At 42.7% G+C, this 19,372-nt stretch overlaps 1 protein-coding gene across 1 annotated transcript; it reads left to right on the forward strand.

Moving 5' to 3' along the window:
* Window positions 1-16,003: 16,003 nt before the first annotated feature.
* On the forward strand, window positions 16,004-18,076 carry WFDC11 (WAP four-disulfide core domain 11). The gene is made up of 3 exons (XM_059704936.1): window positions 16,004-16,147; window positions 17,147-17,283; window positions 18,059-18,076. Exons 1-3 carry the CDS (start codon window positions 16,042-16,044, stop codon window positions 18,074-18,076), a joined length of 261 nt encoding a protein of 86 aa, XP_059560919.1. The 5' UTR covers window positions 16,004-16,041.
* Window positions 18,077-19,372: the final 1,296 nt, after the last annotated feature.

The raw sequence follows: 19,372 nt of genomic DNA on the forward strand, positions 1-19,372 counted from the left end.
TAATGAGAATGTTCTATCTACCAGGTGGCCCCAGAGTTTTTCTCACTGCTTTTTGTGGGTAACTGCTCAGCTGCAACAGTTGACTGATTGTGTCCTGAGGCAATCACCCCCTGCTTGTCCAGGAGAACACTAAGACCTGTCCTCTTCCACCACCTCCATGGACACTCTTTCTGCCCAGTGCCCCTCCCAACCCTATTACCCACACCCCCCACCCCATTTTAAGCACATCTCTGGCCACTGGAACAGATGTATTTTAGGAAACTCAAGCACAGAGGCTTTTGGGAATGAGATCTGTATATCCATTGCAATCAACTCACTGAGTGAACTTGGGTAGGTTCAGCCACTCATCTGTGCCTGTTTATTCTCCTTTGCTGAATTTATCAAACAATGCTTGTGCTCTGCACTTTTGTGGGTATGATAACAGGGAGCAAAAATGAAAAGTTGACAAATTGGGACATGCTAACATCCTAGAGCTTAGTACAAATTCATGATCTAACCTTGTTCACATCTTCTATATTTCATTCTGTCAAGGAGGAAAAAGAACGTTACCTTTTAGATATCTCAATTTCTCATCATCCCTCAAGGTAGGACCAAGCATCTCTTCTTCCAGGAAGTCTGATCCCATGACCCATAGTAACCCCCTGTCTTCTACACCTTAAAGCACTGACCACATATCCCATGGATCCCTTCTTAGCATGCCCCGTCCTGCTTCCTACTTATGTGCATCATAAGACTTCACCCTTCCTTGAGTTATATGCCAACAGAGAGAGTTCATGACATCTCCACTCACATGGAGTGGCCCTTGTCGCAAGCCTGGGCACATGGTAGGCTCTCTATAACCCTCTGAAGGTTGCTTACTCTTTCCAGGAGCATTGACATTTGAAAATGTCCCTGTTGTATCCCAAATGATTGGATAAATAATGGTAACAAATTAGGCATTGCCTAAGAAGAGAATCTGGGGAGGCCAATGGCATTTTCTTTCAATTCAAGACCAGTGGTGCTGTCACCTTTAAGGAAGGTTGCACTTCCAAGGATCAGTGAAAAGTAGCCTCATCTTGTGGGAATCTGCTAGGATCACAGCCTGAGATAAAAGGAGAAAGGCTGCACCAAGGGACAATGCTTTCTATAGCCGTAAGAACATCTACATATAAGCAGTTTCCCACAGAATTTAGTCAATAAACAAAAAGAGATAGAGCCAGGAGTCTTGGCTAAGGAGATCAAGCCTCTAAAGGCAAGAAGACAAAGAGATCTGTAGTGGGAGGCAGGGCTTATCCTCGCAGGTAAAAGAGGAGAGGGGCAGCAGACAGTTCCAGAGCTGTGCAAGAAGATCTGGAAGTTCTGGGTTACTGTCACAGCTTATTTGTCAGGAATTGAACCTGACAACGTAAGCACTCAGGGAAGAGGTTTGGTAAGTAGAAGAAATATTGCCCTGGGCCCACTCCCTCATCCGCAGCTGGGGCAAGAAGATGATCCTACTAGAGATCACACAACAGTCTTCCCAGGCCTCCCAGGTATCCTCCAACTCTCACTGAAGGTTTAGGGGTTAACAGTGGGACCATGTTGCTGATTTTATTGTCCGGAATGCTGCTCTCTGAAAGTTTCTTCACAATTGCCACAGTGTGGAGAAACACATTTCTTTAATTATAACAGATTCTTCCAAACCTGGGGGTAGGGATGTTTTATATGTTTAGGAGATGCCCACACAGGCTTCTCTCACGGCATTTTAAGTCCAATAAGCAAAGAGACATAAATGTCAGACCTCCTGGGGTTTGGATAAATCAGGTAGGCCTGCAAGTGGAGAGTGGGAACCCTGGGGCTAGGATGGAGAGGCAAAGGTCACCAGGTTGGATTGGATACTGGGACTGGGGAGGCATAGTCTCCTGCCACCCGTGTCCCCAAAGTTTGGGAGTCCACAGTCCTCCAGAACCTCGTGACGAGGGAAAGATGCTTTCTAGGACCTCCCCATTTCTTGGAGACACATGCAGACATTTCCACAGGCGACACTGCGATGATGACCATTGGACATTCCAACTGTAACTGGCATTTCGTTGCACACTCCTCTACCATGCGAACTTTCCTGCAGTGTTTCAATTTCAACTTTGATAAAACCGAGAAAAAACTACACGAGCAGCTGACAAAACTGAGGAAAAAATACACGAGCAGCATCTCTCAGAATGAGAGGTATGTGTTTTTTTTTTCACTGTTATTGGCACCTTCAAGGCCCCAGGACCCACTCCATTGATTTCTCTTCTTCCTTTCCTTCCCAGCGATCTGGGTGACCCTTTGGTTCTTTGAGAAAAGATCCAGCTCCCACCCTCCTAAGAAACCAGTCACTAAAAAGTCTCCCCCAAAGAATTTGAGTTCAGAAAACATGAGTCCTGAAACCGAGTTTCCAGAACAGTCACAGTCTGGGGAAGCAATATGGGCAGGAAGGCCTGCCTTGGATGACCTGAAATCTCGAGTAATATTACCCAGGTAAAACTGCCCAGGAAGGCAGACCTGACCTGGCAAGAATCGTAGGGTACTGCGGATTCTGGAAGCTCAGGGTACCCACTCTGAGGGCAGAAACACTTTCTCTAATGACAGATGCCAGCTTCTCACCCAAGGAGGGAGGGGTGCTTGTTCAATTGGCCAGAGGGATGCTGAGGCCAGGGTCTTAGATCTTGGTTGAGGAGTCTGGCTTTGCATCAGTAGACTGCTCAGAGACTGCCATGTGTTCCCCAAATTCTCCTTTCTGTTGTTCTTGGGCATATAGGTAAGCAATATTTCTTTGTCTCCTTTGCAAATAAGTGGGACCATATGACTACATTATGGCAAACAGAATGTGGATAGAAATAATGAACTGCACTTGTAGACCTGGCCCTTAAAAAACCTTCTGTTAGAGCCTCCATGCTACATTTCTTCTCCCATCTGCTGGCCCGATACAGAGGAGGCCCTGGGAGAGGTGGTGGAGCTATAGATAGATGGAGCCAGTGTCCTTGAATAATGGTACATGTGGCTGTTTACTGGCCATTCTCAGTGAAATGTATTGTGAATGAGATCTACTTTTCCTGTGTTAACCCCATGATATTTTTATAAATATCTGTGTTTTTGCTAAAGCTGTGGGCTTACTTGCCTAATACCTAGGTCTAACTGAATGTAGAGTTGGCTGCCCGTGCCCATGATGGGACGGAACAACTGATGGGACCATTGGGGATTATAATAAGAGAAATTGGGTCACATGGATGGAGTACAAAAGAAAGCAGAGCCCTCAGGTGGGTATAAGGGTTTATTTGGCAAAGACTTGAGCCTTCTCAGGATAGAGAGGTCAAGGAAAGAATAGAGCGGAGCCCATGGGTATTGCAACAGGGAGCCAGGCTGCACTCTTCTCAGACCTTGGAGGCATCCTCCTGTCCCAGTCATGGTGAGCCAGCGCGAACCTAGGGTTTCTTTAGCAGTGTTTTATAGGGGTCCTTGGAAGAGAAAAGTTAAGTGGTAAAAAGTCATGGAATCCCAGTGGACATTCATTCCCAACCTTAATAACACCCGTTAACGGGAACAGACATTGTTTCTGTAAGATCAGGAGTTACCCACTTTTTTTCTTCTTCTTTTTTTAGTTTGATTGCTTAAAGTATTACAAAGGGTATTACATATGTTTACTTTTTCCCCCCGCCCTTGACAATCCCCTGGCCCCCCTACCCTGCAGTGTCTTATGTCCATTGGTTATGCTTATATGCATGCATATAAGTCCTTCGGTTGAAGGAGTTACCCACTTTTAAGCAAATTTACCCAAGAGTGCAGACCTAGAGATCCAGGTCTCCTTGGGCCTGGCTGAGAAAAGGGGCCATTGAGAGGCCAGATTAAGGCAGCAATAACTGGGACCTTGGACGAAGGTAGGACTAAACACACCGAAGGATGATGTTTCTGGGGAACTTAATGAAAGTGAAAAAAAGAGTAGAGCCCCCATGTTGGCAATTTGGTTTACTTTGCAGTGAGTGGCAGCCTAGGTGTGGAGATCTGAGGGCATTGCCTTGTGCTGCCTGTCTCTTTGACCAAGGATTTGGGTGACTGCAGTCTTCTGGTCCAGGTCCCATCTCCTGAATGGGAGTGAGGAAGCACACCCAGGCCCACCATTGCCCTCCCCCCACAACGAACTCACTCATTGTTCAAGCAAATGTTGCCACAGAAGGTCCAGCAGCATGTATAACTTGATTTTAAACATCCGTTTAACCTAGTGCATCTCATGCTGCAAAACTGTAATGGAGGCTGTACCCAGCACTGCTCAATTTCTTTTATTTCAGCTGGAAGCTAGATGAACGAAGGACAGGGTCTATTCGTTCACAATTTGGTGAAGAAACCCTTCTCAAGCTTAACAATCGCTAAAGTCTTGAACCTGAGCTCCAAGCCAGAAAGTATTTCTCTGACTTACAAGAAAATCCCTCCCTTGAATGCTTTGATGGTTTGTTTGAGGTGCACAGACACTGACATGTACCAAGAGGCTTCTCTCAGGATTCCTTCTGTTCCTGGTTCTGGATCATATATATGGACCTGCAGAAAACTATGCAGACTTTAGAACAATATCTTCTCAGGTAAAATGCAGTGTCCTCTGAAAACAGAGATAGAGGAAGACACAAACAGATGGAAGAACGTATTGTGTTCATGGATTGGTAGAAGCAACTCATTAAAATGTCAACACTGCCCAAAGCAATCTATAGATTCAATGCACTCCCCATTAAATTACCAATGGCATATTTCACAGACCTAAAACAAACTCTCCAAAAATTCATCTGGAATAAAAATAGACCCCAAATAGCTGCAGCAATCCTGAGAAAGAACAACAAAGTAGGATGCATCTCGATGCCAGATATCAAGCTGTATCACAAAGCCACTGTTCTCAAAAATGCCTGGTACTGGCACAAGAACAGACATATGGACCAACGGAATAGAATAGAGAACCCAGAAATCGCTCAAACCACTATGCTCAATTAATATTTGACAAAGGAGGCAAGAACATACAATGGAGTCAAGACAGTCTCTTCAATAAGTGGTGTTGGGAAAATTGGACAGATGCATGAAAAAAATGAAACTAGACCATGCACAAACATAAACTCAAAATGGATAAGGGACTTAAACATAAGACGGGAAACCATAAAAGTATTAGAGGAATCCACAGGCAGCAAAATCTCAGACATATGCCGAAGCAATATCTTCACTGATACAGCTCCTAGGGCCATGGAAACTAAAGGGAAAATAAACAAATGGGACTACATCAACATAAAAAGCTTCTGTACGGCAAAGGAACCATCAACAAAACAACAAGAAAGCTCACCACATGGGAGAACATGTTTGCCAATGTTATCATCCATAAGGGTTTAATCTCCAACATTTACAGGGAACTCATACAACTTCACAAAAGGAAGATAAACAACCTAATCAAAAAATGGGCAACAGATCTAAATAGATACTTTTCAAAAGAGGACATAAGGAAGGCCAAGAGACATATGAAAACATGCTCAAAGTCACTAATCATCCAAGAGATGAAAATCAAAATGACAATGTGGTACCCTCTCATACCTGTCAGAATGGCTATCATCAACAAATCAACAAACGACAAGTGCTGGTGAGGATGCGGAGATAAAGGAACCCTCATGCACTGCTGGTGGGAATGCAGACTGGTGCAGCCACTGTGCAGAAAAGTATGGAATTTCCTCAAAAAACTAAAAATGGAACTCCCATTTGACGCAGTGATCCCACTTCTAGGAATATATCCCAAGAAACTAGAAACATCAAAGAGAAAGGATATATGCACCCCTATGTTCATAGCAGCACAATTCACTACAGCTAAGATTTGGAAACAGCCTAAGTGCCCATCAGTAGAGGAGTGGATTAAAAAACCATGGTACATCTACACAATGGAATACTAAAAAGCAATTAAAAAGAAGGAATTCTTACCATTTGCAGCAGCATGAAAGGAACTGGAGAGCATTATGTTAAGCAAAATAAGCCAGTCAGAGGAAGATAAATATCACATGATCTCACTCATTTGTGGAATATAATGAACAGCATAAACTGATGAACAAAAATAGATCTAGAGACAAAGAAGCATCAATGAGACCATCAAACCTCAGAGGGAAGGTAGGGGAGGGTGGGGGTAAGGTGGAGAGATCAACCAAAGGACTTATATGCATGCATATAAGCCTAACCAATGGACTCAGACACCAGGGGGTGAGGGCATGAGTGGGGGATTGGGGAGGGAAAATGGGGGGATAAGGACACATATGTAATACCTTAATCAATAAAAAAAATAAGAAATAAAATGCAGTGTCCTACAGAATTTGAGGAAACTGACACTCATCCTCTGTTGAGTGAAACATGCTTACTTAAAAACAAAAGGATGAAATTTGCAAAAACATGGTAGATCTTGAAAGTACCACGCTAAGCAAAATAAGTCAGATGGAAAATCACTCATATGCAAAATATAAAACAGAAAGCAACAAATGAACGAACAAAACCAATAAACAAATTCATAGATAAAGACAACAGTATGATGGTTATCTGTGGGGAAAGGATGTGGGGAAAGGATGAAGAAAAAGAAGAGGTTCATAATACGTATGGTGACAAAAGAAGACTGCTAGACTTTGGTGGTGAGCACACAATGAAATATACGGATGTATTATAGAATTATACCCTTGAAACTTATGTAACTCTTAACAAGTGTTACCCCAATACATTTAATTCTTTCAAAAATTAAGAATTCATGAGTAAATGCTCAACATGATATTGTCTGAGTAATTGCTACAACACAAATGCTTGACAATAGGTACTTATTTTAAAGGAGAGCTGTACAATTATGGAAAACCATGTTTTGTGAAACATTTACATGATTAAATGAGGGTGGGACAAGATGGGTAACAAAAGGTGGGTGATTCTGCCCACTGGTGTGGCTCAGAGGATGAGCACTGCCCTATGAACCAGGAAGTCACTGCCCGATTCTGGTCAGGGCACGTGACCCAGTTGCAGCCTCCATCCCCAGAAGTGGGTGTGCAGGAGGCAGCAGATCAATGATTCTCTCTTATCATTGATGTTTCTATCTCTCTCCTCCTCCCCTCGTCTCTGAAGTCAATAAAAAAATATTTTTTAACAGGTGAGTGATTCAAGATGTGAGGAAAACAGAATTGTTTATCTTAAATATGCAAACAAACTAAAAAGATAACACAGTTAACCCTTAAACAATATGGGGGTTAGGGGTGCAAACACCAACACACACAAATATCCACTTACATTTGATTCCCCAACTTAACTACAGTTGGCCCTTAAGCATCCACATATTCGACCAATGGCAGATGTAAAACACTATATTGTTTTTTATTCTGGGTTTGAAATGCAAAAATACTGTTTTCAACCCACAGTTACTGAAAGCTGCAGATGAGAAATCCAAGGATACCCAAGGGCCAACAGTATTTATGGAAAAACCCAAGGATAAGTGGACCTGTGCAATCCAAATCCATGTTGTTCAGGATCAACTATACAACAAGACACAGGTTAATTCTACACAATGAGATTATCATCATTTTTAAGTTATATATTTTTCTGTTTTCTGTAAATTCTTTTATAATTAAAAAATAGAAATAGATCACATCTTTCAGGAAAAAAAGTTCTGTTTTGAAAAGGAGAGGGTTAGTTATGTGACAGGAAGGGCAGTCTCTGCACAGAACAGGCCATGGAACGGGCAGGCACAGGGGAGGACACAAGGACTCCTTGCCCTGCCCTGGCCTGGCCAGTGGAGGCAGGGAGGAGCCCAGAATAACCTGCTCTTTCTTACCTTCCCTCCACACACCAGCTTCCAGGAAAGTCTGTGCCAGACGGAGAGCCCACTGCTCTGGCCTGAGTCATGCCAACCCAGGCTCTGCTGCCCATCCTGCTTCTCTGTGTTCTGCTGCTGCAGGCCCAGGGAGGATTCCATAAAAAGAACAAGATAGAGAGTAAGTGATCAGCTGGTGGGCTCGGGTGGGGAGAGGGAAGGAAGGGCAGTGTCCAGCTAAGGACGACCTGGGACTTGAACCTTTTAGCACATCCAGCTCTTACCACAGGACTTTAAAGACTCTGGGCCCTACCAAATCATGGCCCTCCAGCCCTCTTACTGGGCCCTGGGACTAATGATGGGGGTGGAATGCAACCTACCTCTTTTTATTCTCCGTTCTCAAAGTCCAGAGACATATGGTGCATACAATAGTGAAAGGTGCACAGAGCTGAGACTCAGACAGTAAAACAAAAGAACTATTCCTTCATTTATGCACATATGACACAGGTCAACATCCAGAGATGTTTATGGGAGTGGGTCTAGAATTAAAGGACATTGGGAAAGCAAATTTTGGGCTGTAAAGGGTCAACTTAAAATTATTATCAGAGGATCAGGATAATGACAGTGGAGGAGAAATACTACAAATGTTATTTGTGGGGAAGGGCAGACAGTGACAAGAGGAGAGGGTGGAGAGGCAAGTTAATCTTCCCTGGACGCTGCAAATTCTGGACAGTATGGGGAGGGGTTACAGATGTCTTAGACTGCTCTGAGTTCTCAGAGTCAGAGTGTAATTCTATGGGGTAACTTCACCAAGGCCACGAATAATATGAGAGACAGGGCCCTGCCTGAAGAAGTACAGAGAAGGTCCAGGAAGCCCAGGCATTGATCTCTATTGGTGGAGAATGGAGGTAATGAATTGAAGATACTATTAATCACTAAGATTTGGTGAGGGGCAGAAAGTGAGATGCCTAAGAAGTCTAAGAATGTCATGAGTGGGATGTGTCTTGGGTCTTGAAAGGGGCTATTCATTTTAAAAGGGTGCTCTGTGGTATCAGTGGGGGAATATATTGACCTTACTTCTGCTGTTTCAGGTACACCGCCACCCAAAAAAATGGAGGAATGTGAAAAGAGAGTCAGAATACATATGTGCAGACGCCCCTGTACACTAGATGGAGATTGTCAAGCAAATAATATATGCTGTTTAAGCTTCTGTGGGAGAATTTGCATGAACACTCTTGTCTGAGTAGGAGAGGGAGCTGGGCTATGCATCCTGCTCCCCCAGCCCTCCATTTAACACTAAAGAACAAAGACCTCAAATCTCAGGCACAGGACTGTCATTTGCCACCCTCCTCACTGTCTGTATGGCTTGTTTCTGACAAATAAACCAGAGCAAATGCCCTAGGACCTGCCATTTTATTCCTAGTGCTTGTGATCATTGAGAACCCAGTGCAGACCCCAGCATGCCCCCATCGCTCTGGGTCTGGTCCCTGATCCCTCTCCCCTTGTCATGCTTCTCTACTTTCCCTCCCTTTGGCCCAGGCACTCCTGCCAGGCCCCTGGAAGCCCAGCCCTCTCATTGCTCTGCTCACTGAACCAGTACTCCCAGTGGGAGAAACTGCTCCTTGGTGGCCTCCCCCAGTGCTAAAGAGAACATCCTCACCCTGGAGTCACAAGGGCCAAGTTAACCATGAGCTAGGTGGAGGCTAAACCCTGGGGCACAGAGTCCGAGGCCCCCAAGGAGACCTTTTCTTTAACTTGCCCATCCCTGTTCCTTTCTTCTTCCTCTCCTTGTAAAAATCAGGTAACTATCCTATCTAATAAAGAGGTAATATGCAAATTGACCATCATTCCAACACACAAGGTGGCCACCCCATGTAGTCAAAGATAGCCGCCCCCATGTGGACACAAGATGGCTGCCACAAGATGGCCAGCAGGGAAGGGCAGTTGTGAGGGACCAGTCCTGCAAGGGAAGGCAGTTGGGGGCGACCAGGCCTGCAGGGGATGGCAGTTGAGGGGGACTGGGCTAGCAAGGGAGGGCAGTTAGGGGCAACCGGGCCGGCAGGGGAGCAGTTAGGCATTCATCAGGCCACCAGAGTAGTGGTTAGGGGGTGATCAGGCTGGCAGGCAGACGCAGTTAGGGGCAATCAGGCAGGCAGGCAAGTGAGGGGTTGGGAGCCAACAGTCCTGGATTGTGAGAGGGATGTCCAACTGCCCGTTTTTCTATTTTGTTTGTCTCTGCTTAATATTTATCACTTTTTCTTTCTGCTAGTTTTGGGTTTAATTTGTTCTTTTTCTAGTTCAAATTGTAAAGTTAAGTTGTTCATTTGAGATCTTTCTTGTTTTTATTTACTTATTTATTTTTAAAAATAGGTTTTTATTGATTTTAGAAAGAGGAAGGAAGAGGGAGAGAGAAACATCAATAATGAGAGAGAATCATCTATTTACTGCCTTCTGCATGCTCCCTACTGGGGCCAAACCCCCAACCCAGGCATCATACCATGACCTCCTGGTTCATAGGTCAATGCTCAGCCACTGAGCCGCACCAGCCGGGTGTGATCTTTCTTGTTTTTAAATGTTAGCATTTATAGATATAAATTTTCCTGTTAGCACTGCTATTGCTGTGTCATTTTTGTTTGCATTTATCTGTAAGTATATTCTAATTTTCCTTGTGATTTCTTCTTTGATCCATTGGCTGTTTAATAATGTGTTGTTTAATTTCAATAAATTTGTAAATTTTACGTTCATTATTGATTTCTACCATTGTGGTTGGACGACATCTATCTTTTAAAATCACTGAGACTTAATTTGTGGCCTAAAAAATGGCCTTTCCTTGAAAATATCCCATATGCAGTTGAGAACAATGTGTGTTCTGTTGTTAAGTTGATTATTTTGTATATGTCTATTAAATCTAGTTGTTTTATTTTGTTAGTCCTCTATATCCTTACTTATCTTCTGTCTAGTTATTCTACCTATTATTGAAAGGAGGTACCGAAGTCCCCAGTTATTTATTGTAGAACTGTCAATTTCTCACTTCAATTCTGTCAGTTTTTGTTTCACATATTTTGATGATTGTCATTAGTGCACAAGTATTTATAATTGTTACTAGAGGCCTGGTGCATAAAATTCATGCACTTGGGGGGGGGCATCCCTCAGCCTGGCCTGTGCCCTCTCGCAGTCCAGGAGCCCTTGGGGGATGTCCAACTGCCAGGGAGGTGGGGAAGGATCCCACCACTTCCGCTGCACTTGCCAGCCTTGAGCCCAGCTCCTGCATTGAGTGTCTGGCCCCTGGTGGTCAGTGCGCATCATAGCAACCAATCGTTCTGTTGATTTGCATATTAGCCTTTTATTATATAGGATATCTTCTTGCCATATTGAACCTTTTATTAAGATAGAGTGTTCTTCTTTGTCTCTTGTAACTTAAAATATATATATATTTTATTTTAGAGAAAGAGGAAGGGAGAAGAATGAGAATCATTGATCAGTTGCCTCCTGCACAACCCCTAATGGGGACTGAGCCCACAACCCAGGCATGTACCCTGACTGGGAATCAAGCTGGTGACCTCTTGGTGCATGGCATGATGCTCCAACAAACTGAGCCACTAGGCCATGGTATTTGCCAATCTCTTTTGATTGGAGAATTTAATCTATTTATACTTAAAGAAATTGCTAATAAGGAGGGATTTACTTCTGTCATTTTGTTATTTGTTTTCTATGTGCCCTATAGCTTTTTTTATTAGATGTATATACACAAAAGTGTTAGCACAGGGTGACAAAATTAACAAGGACTGTTATTATCCCCACTTTGCAAATGAGAAAATTGAGGCACAGATTGGATAAGCAACTTCCCAAAGTAAGTGGGAGCTAGGGTTTGAACCCAGATTAAGTCTGTTGTAAATCTCCATGTTAACATGACATTTTCCAAGTTCTCTTGGTAGAGTTCTCTCTTTTCACCAGCACAAAAGCTGAGAGTCGTTGATAATGTAGTGTTAGGTTGATGCCAGCAGTGGAGAAACTAATCTAGAGATGGATTATTTACAAAAGTCATCACACAAATGTTGGAGGAAAATAGATATACAGATGCTCTCCCACCTCCACAATCACCCAGACTTCCATGAAATGTGCATGTCAGGGAAGAGGAAGCTCCTGCAACTACACAGTGCTCTGCTTCTGCCTATATTACCTGCAACAAAAAGCAAAAAACAAGTACTCCTTGAATAGGAATTCAGTGACCACCTGTACACATCAGTTTATGGCCTGGGGCAGAACTCATGGATCTGCCACAACCAGAACCATGATTACAATCTGAGTCTTTGAAATCTATTCTGCTCATCGCCCACCCCCTGTGCAGGGGCTCTGTGGTTCCCAGAGTACAGGAAGAACTGTCAGTGGAACAATCCCCAGCATTTCTGACTTGAACATCTTCAGAGGTAGGTGGATATCAGAGTCCCGGGGCTGTAAGTGTAAGCCTGCAAACACTCTTGTTTGTGGCTTGGTTGGATGAGTTCCTTTTTTAAAAATTAATCCTCACCTGAGGATATTATTTTCATTGATTCCTAGAGAGAGTGGAAGGAAGGGAGGGGTGGAGGTGGGGGTAAGAAGGAGAAAGAGAGAGAGAGAGAGAGAGAGAGAGAGAGAGAGAGAGAGCGAGAGTCATCAATGTGAGAGGGACACATCGATTGGTTGGCTCCTGCACAAGTCCTGGGCCTGGGATCGAACCTACAACCCAGATACATGCCCTTGACTGAGAATCAGACCCAAGACCCTTAGGTCTGTTGGGCCAACCACTTAGACACACAGGCCAGGGAGGATGAGTTTCTCTTTCAAATCAAGTGCCCAGATCATGCCAACACTATTCCTCTATAGAAGAAATTATATGAGAAGGTATTTAGGGGTAAATTCTTAAAATAGGTGAATCTGAACAAATGGTATTCAGATGCTCTTTGTACTATTCTTACTCTTATAACTTTGAAAATATTTCCAAATTTTTTATAAAAATGTTAAAGAGAACCCATCTAAAGGTTCATGTGCCTCAAATCTTATTTTTTTCACACATGCCAAGAGGAGAAAAAGTTTAGTCTTTCTAAAGAGTTTTGCACCTTTTAAAATGTCTCCAGGAAATGTGCCTGTTTTTGAGCATTTGGGGAATTTCAACCAATGCATGTAGGTTATCTTCTGCTTGGTTGAAAACACCAAAGCAAAAATAAAGACTTGTGGGGGACAAAACTGGTCACTTGCAGGGAAAGAGAATTACTCCATTGTGACTGTATTACTCATAGTACCCAGACTTCTTTGTCTTTGCTTCTTTTTTTTTAATATATATTTTATTGATTTTTTATAGAGATGAAGGGAGAGAGATAGACAGTTAGAAACATCGATCAGCTGCCTCCTGCACATCTCCTACTGGGGATGTGCCCGCAACTCAGGTACATGCCCTTGACCGGAATCGAACCTGGGACCTTTCAGTCTGCAGGCCGACGCTCTATCCACTGAGCCAAACCAGTTTCGGCTGTCTTTGCTTCTTTTCTTCCTTTCTGTTTGGCTTAGTCATGTGAAGCACCAGGTTGGGAGTGAGAGAGGACTGGGGAAAGGAATTTTTTTATAATATGTTTTTATTGATTTTTTAGAGAGAGAGGATAGGGAGAGGAAGTGAGAGATAGAAAAATCAATGATGAGAGAGAATCATTGATTGGCTGCCTCCTGCATGCCCCCTACTGGGGACTGAGCCCAAAACCTGGGCATCTGCCCTGACTGGGAATGGAACCAGTGACCTCTTTGTTCATGGGTTGATGCTCAGCTACGGAGCCACACCAGTCGGGCAAGGAAAGAAATAGTTTTGAACACTACTTAGTCTCCTGCTTCAGAACCTCACCTCTTACCACCAGTGAGCTGCCTAAAATAATAGCCATCAGTTATTTTGCATATTGTTCCAAGTCCTAGACCCTCTCTTATTTTTTCTTCTTCACATTGATCTCCATCTATTATTGTGTATTTCTTTGATGTATCTTGTTTATTGGGTGTCCCCTTTCCTGGAATATAAGCTCTATGAAGGGGGGTATTTTCTTGCCTTTGTTCATTACCGTATTCTCTTAGTCCTTAGAATAGTAGGAACTTAGTAGAAGTATTTGTGAGACAAATAAATTTAGGACAAATGAAAAAAGGATAGAATCTCACTCACTCAGCAGACTTAATTCAAAATAAGTTAAACAGTTTTTTAAAATGACCACAATGAAGTCAATGAAATGAAATAACTTTCATTCATGTAGAAAAGAGTCTAAGTTTGATAATAATAATAGCCAACATTTATTTTGCATATTCTGTGTGCCAAGTCATATGTACAGTGCTTCATATATTCAATTTTTGCAATGTGGATACTAATGTCACCCCCATATTACAGATGGAGAAAACTGAGGTTCTGAGAAGTTAAGTGTTTGGCCAATCATAACTTATATTAAACTAAATGTTTTGGGGTTGGGTTTCAAGCTCAGGTCTCTCCAACTCCAGTGCCCACATTTTGTTCTTTGTCCTTTACTATCCTGACAGTCTTCAGTGTGGTAACAAGTGGGAGAGAATTTCCCTCCTATGGTGAGATAAGATGTGTATCCTATTGGTAGAATAAACCGATTTCAATGGAGAAAAAGACTGGTAATAATTATCTAGGGTTCAAGATAGGCAGTATCATTTTCCCAGGACTTCCAGATTGACAAATTTGCATTTAACCAAATTTTATTGGCAAGAAAGTTCCCAATGACATTAATTCTTTCCCCTAGGAAAGAGAAATTACAAATTGTTAAGTGTTTTATGATTAATGGGAAAATATAAATGATTTGTTGTGAGAATATTCGTGGGAGGCTTGTTCTTTGTCTCAAATTTATTCAGAAGAGCTACTTCTTTCCCTGCCTCTGTAGGAGAGCTTGGGTATAGAACTTGACTTTTCTAGACACTGCCTAAATTTATAGCATATATAAAAGCCTAAGTCCATGCAATAGTCAAGATACTCAGCTTGAATTAAAATTGTGGGCTTCCCCCACCTCTAGAAATCTGCATTTGGGGAAGAGAGTGGTCAGTTTCCTCTCTCTCTCTTCTCCTGCAGTTGGCTAAGTGCCATTTTGAAGGTGGAGGAGGGAGAAGAGGTAAGGGAATCTAGACAGTTCTTTCTGGCAGGTAGTATTGCACCTTCATGTTTGTGCTTTCTGGGCTTAGTGCTGCCTAAAATGGACGCTGTCACAGATGTTTTTCTGGGTTCTTTAAGTCTCTCTGCACACCAACTGATAGAAGTTGCTCAGCCACAGCTTCTTGATATGGCTAAACCCAGCTTCTTTCTGGCTGGCAATGGCCCTCCCAGGAAGCCTGCCTGGGATAATCTGGCACAAATCCACACTGGCTCTTTCTTGCATTTGCCCTGTCAAATTAGTGCAAGTAGTGCAAGCTGTAGCCTTTTTCTTATAGCCATAGGTCATTTCAGCCAGCGTCTTAGGCCTTTGTGTTCTCAGGTGTGACTTAGACACCTGTCTACTGTGTCTCCACAAACTCTTGGGGTCATAGAAAATTCAGTGGGAGGTATCGTTCAAGCCTTTCTGGTGACTTGGAATGAAGAGAGCACAATATTCTTTAAAGAAAATCTGCTCAGAGATCTCCTCCAAAAAAAATATGTCAAATTCCTGACAATTTTCCACCTTTAAAACAAGTAAAGGTTTTACGAGTTCCTTAACCTCTTTTGGATCATCTTTCTCTCTCTTTTCAAAAGGTCTACAAGTTGATTTGTCTCACAGGTCTTGGCCAAAACTTTCATTTTAAGCCATGTTACAAATTTTTAAGCAAAAGTCAAGATACATAATAGCAAGCCTGATATGAATTCAGTTTTACAGAAACAATTTATACTCATATATATGCACATAGGCAGAATAACATATGCCAATATAGGGGGATTACTGGAAATATCTCATTATTTCCTTTGTACGTTTTTAGTGTTTTAAGACTTTCGTATGCTAAATTTGAATGATCTTTAAAGGAAAGGCAACACATTTGTAAATTTATTTTTTCTGCACAGGAAGGACCAGAGTGTGAGATGACCTTTTAGCAGTGCGTAGCTCACATGTGTACCTGTTGTTGGATGGGTAGAGGGCAAGGAGGAATAATTAGAAGACAAAGTGTAAAGAAATTCGATAAGTACTTCCTCTTGCTTTACAAATCTATTTATATCTCCTGATCTCTAGCACAACTGATAAAGAAAAAAATTCCTGACAATATATATTCAGACAAGTATGGTCAGCATCATGAAGTTCTGGACACCTCTACTCATGACATTCCTGTATATGGTGCTACTGTCTGTGCTGGGCGAAATTAAGGAAAGATCAGCCTTTAAAACAAGTAAAGATTTTTAAGAGTCTCTTCTAGGGACTGGGGTGATGAGGCTGGGTTGGAGACAAAGGGTGGGGGATTGTTGTGCTTGTTTCTGGACAAGTGAAGGGGTATTTTTGTGTTTGATTCAAGTCCTATCTTCCCTGGGTCATGTATTGGAGAATCACAATGTTTTTATGCACAGAGATATAGGAAATTCCCAAGTCGAGGTCCTTTAATGTTTCCTCTTCCAACCTTGAAAGTATCAATGAGTATCTGTCCACTTTTATACATATTCCATAGGTCAGAGGATATACTATTTCCCCTGTCAGGCTAACTTTGAGGAGGGAGCACCAATACAGAGTTGCTATATCTTCCCATACTTTCAGAAGCTCTGTGTCCTAGCTGTGTGTACTTGGATGAGCAGTACCAAATGGGTATTTCTTAATATACCCTTTGTTTTAGTGATAGGATCTTTCAGAATGTGGAAAAAAAAATAGAAATGAGACATGAAATGAGTCCTTAGTGGGGCAAAGTTGGAGGTCATATCATAGGAAAGAGGAATCAATGGAGGGGACTAAAAAATTGAGTGAGTGAAAAGTATCTGAAGAGAGGATGAATTATTAAAGTCAGAGGGTCAGCAAGGAGGGGAAGAAAAAAGGAGAGAATCTGCTCTTTACTCTCCCTGGTCTAGCTTCTCACATTGTGAAATAGGCATGGTAATGAGGCTAGAGGCTCTCTCAGGCCATGAGATCTGTTATGTAAGTGTAGATTTTATAGGCTGAAAGTACACTGAGTCCTGCCTCTAGGATGCCCAGACATCTGCAACACAGGACCTGTGGGAGCAAAGAAGGCAAACATATAAGTGAAGAGGCAGTGAGGAGGGTCAGGCAGGAGATGTTTTTGTAAGGCAGATACCGTAGATACCTTGCTAGGAACTTGGGCTTGGATTCTCATAAGGGTTGTTAAGCTTCTGAAGGGCTTCTCTTCCCATGCTTGCTAACTCTTACAGTTTCATCTCAATTTTAGGGGAGAGAACGTTAATTGAGGAGTGCTGGGGAGATCCAAACATCGATGACTGTAACAAGAAGTGTTCTAAAACCTTTATATGTGTAAGGGTAAATTACACATGCTGCTGGACCTATTGTGGCAACATCTGTTGGAGAGTGAGTTGGGAGATGTGTCTTCAATGATACTCACACTCTTCCTGATGCTGTTATTCCTAAAGAGAGCACTGATGTACCCCAAATATCAGGCACAAAAGTAGCAGAAGAAAATATCTCCTAAACCTGGAAAACAATTCACTAGTAAATAAGCCAAGACATCAGGTTGGGGCACAATGCTTCTTTCATTATATAATCAATGCCTGTGCTCTCAGTATATTATGCAACAGTTTGCTTTTTTCCTAATTTTCATCCAGAATTTGTTGTTGTTGTTGTTAATCCTCACCTGAGGATATTTTTCCATTGATTTTTGGGGAGAGTGGAAGAGAGAGGGAAAGACAACGAAAAACATCCATGTGAGAGACACACATCGATTGGTTGCCTCCTGCATGAGCCCTGACCAGGGCCCAGGCTGGGAGAAGTTTGCAATCAAAGTACATACCCTTGACCAGAATCGAGCCCGGGACCCTTTGGTCCACAGGCCAATGCTCTAGCCACTGAGCCAAACCAGCTAGGGCTCATCCAGATTTCTAACCATTGCCTCCATAGTCAGGCTTTTTAATGAGCCCTTTGTCTCAGCCAGGCCTCACATTTCTACCCTTCTCTGTTCAATCAACTAATACCACACTTCCTACCCATTCTGGAGTGCACAATTCCTATTGTTACATAAAGTATATCTGTCCCATGTTCTGGCAGATGGGTAATATTAAGCTTGGGAATAAATGCTTATTTCTCAGAGCTTCATAGCCTCTTAACATCTACCCTTTCTCTCTTGCAGAAAATCTATGAAAGATAGCTAAAACCATAACCTCAAACCTGGGACACCAGTCAGTTCTCACCGAGGGCTGGGCAGGAGCAAATCCTTGACAAATAAACTCATTAACCAACAATGGCTGTTGGCTTTTTTCTACTCCATTCCACTACTCTTGATTGCCTTATTAAAACACCCAAATGGGCCCTAACCGGTTTGGCTCAGTGGATAGAGCGTTGGCCTGCGGACTCAAGGGTCCCAGGTTCGATTCCGGTGAAGAGCATGTACCTTGGTTGCGGGCACATACCCAGTGGGGAGTGTGCAGGAGGCAGCTGATCGATGTTTCTCTCTCATCAATGTTTCTAGCTCTCTATCCCTCTCCCTTCCTCTCTGTAAAAAGTCAATAAAATATACTTTAAAAAAACAAATTAAAACAAACAAACAAACAAAAAAACCCCACCCAAATGGTTCTTATTCTACAGTGTACATAAGCTTCCAACACTTCCTTCCCCATCTGATTACCTTAGAACTGATAGGCTAATCTTCTAGAGTACTCCCATCTGCACTGAGCGTGTCTAGAGCATGAGAAGGGAATAAATAATGCAAAACCCGTGGAAACCATGAGACTAAGTGCTCTGAAGGCTGAGATTTATTATTCAGACCCAGATCATGACAGAATTTGCATTTGCTTCTTCCTCAGCCTCCATAAGATTCAAGGTCTTCTAGGGGTTCTCACTCTTCACTCTACCTAACACAGAGGCACACAGTTGTTCCAATAAGAGAACAGGCAGTGATATCCAGGTATAGTCTCTGAGTTCCATGGAGTAGGGTGACATGTACAGAGAACTCTTTGAAACACAGGTCAGGGCACCAGTTATCACAAGGAAGAACAACAACTGTTTCCAGTATAATTCATGGTACCTGATGTTCATTCCAGGGGCTCAGAATAGGTGAGCCTGGCACCATAGTGTACCACATGGTAGGGAGCTCTGGACTTGGATGTGGGGGATCATTTGTTATGTGAGCCCTGGCAAGTAACCTTGCCTCTCTATTTAAAAAATATATATTTTATTGATTTTTTAAAGAGAGGACGGGAGAGAGATAGCGAGTCAGAAACATTGATGAGAGAGAAACATCGATCAGCTGACTCCTGCACACCACCCACTTGAGATGTGCCCGCAACCAAGGTACATGCCCTTGACCAGAATCAAACCTGGGACCCTTCAGTCCACAGACCAACGCTCTATCCACTGAGCTAAACCAGTCAGGTCTACCTTGCCTCTCTTAATAATTTCTCCGAGGGTGTTTGAGACATGGCTAAGCACTGTGAAGATGCTTGGA

Source organism: Myotis daubentonii, chromosome 8 (genome assembly GCF_963259705.1).
Source record: "Myotis daubentonii chromosome 8, mMyoDau2.1, whole genome shotgun sequence".
Lineage (NCBI taxonomy): Eukaryota > Metazoa > Chordata > Mammalia > Chiroptera > Vespertilionidae > Myotis > Myotis daubentonii.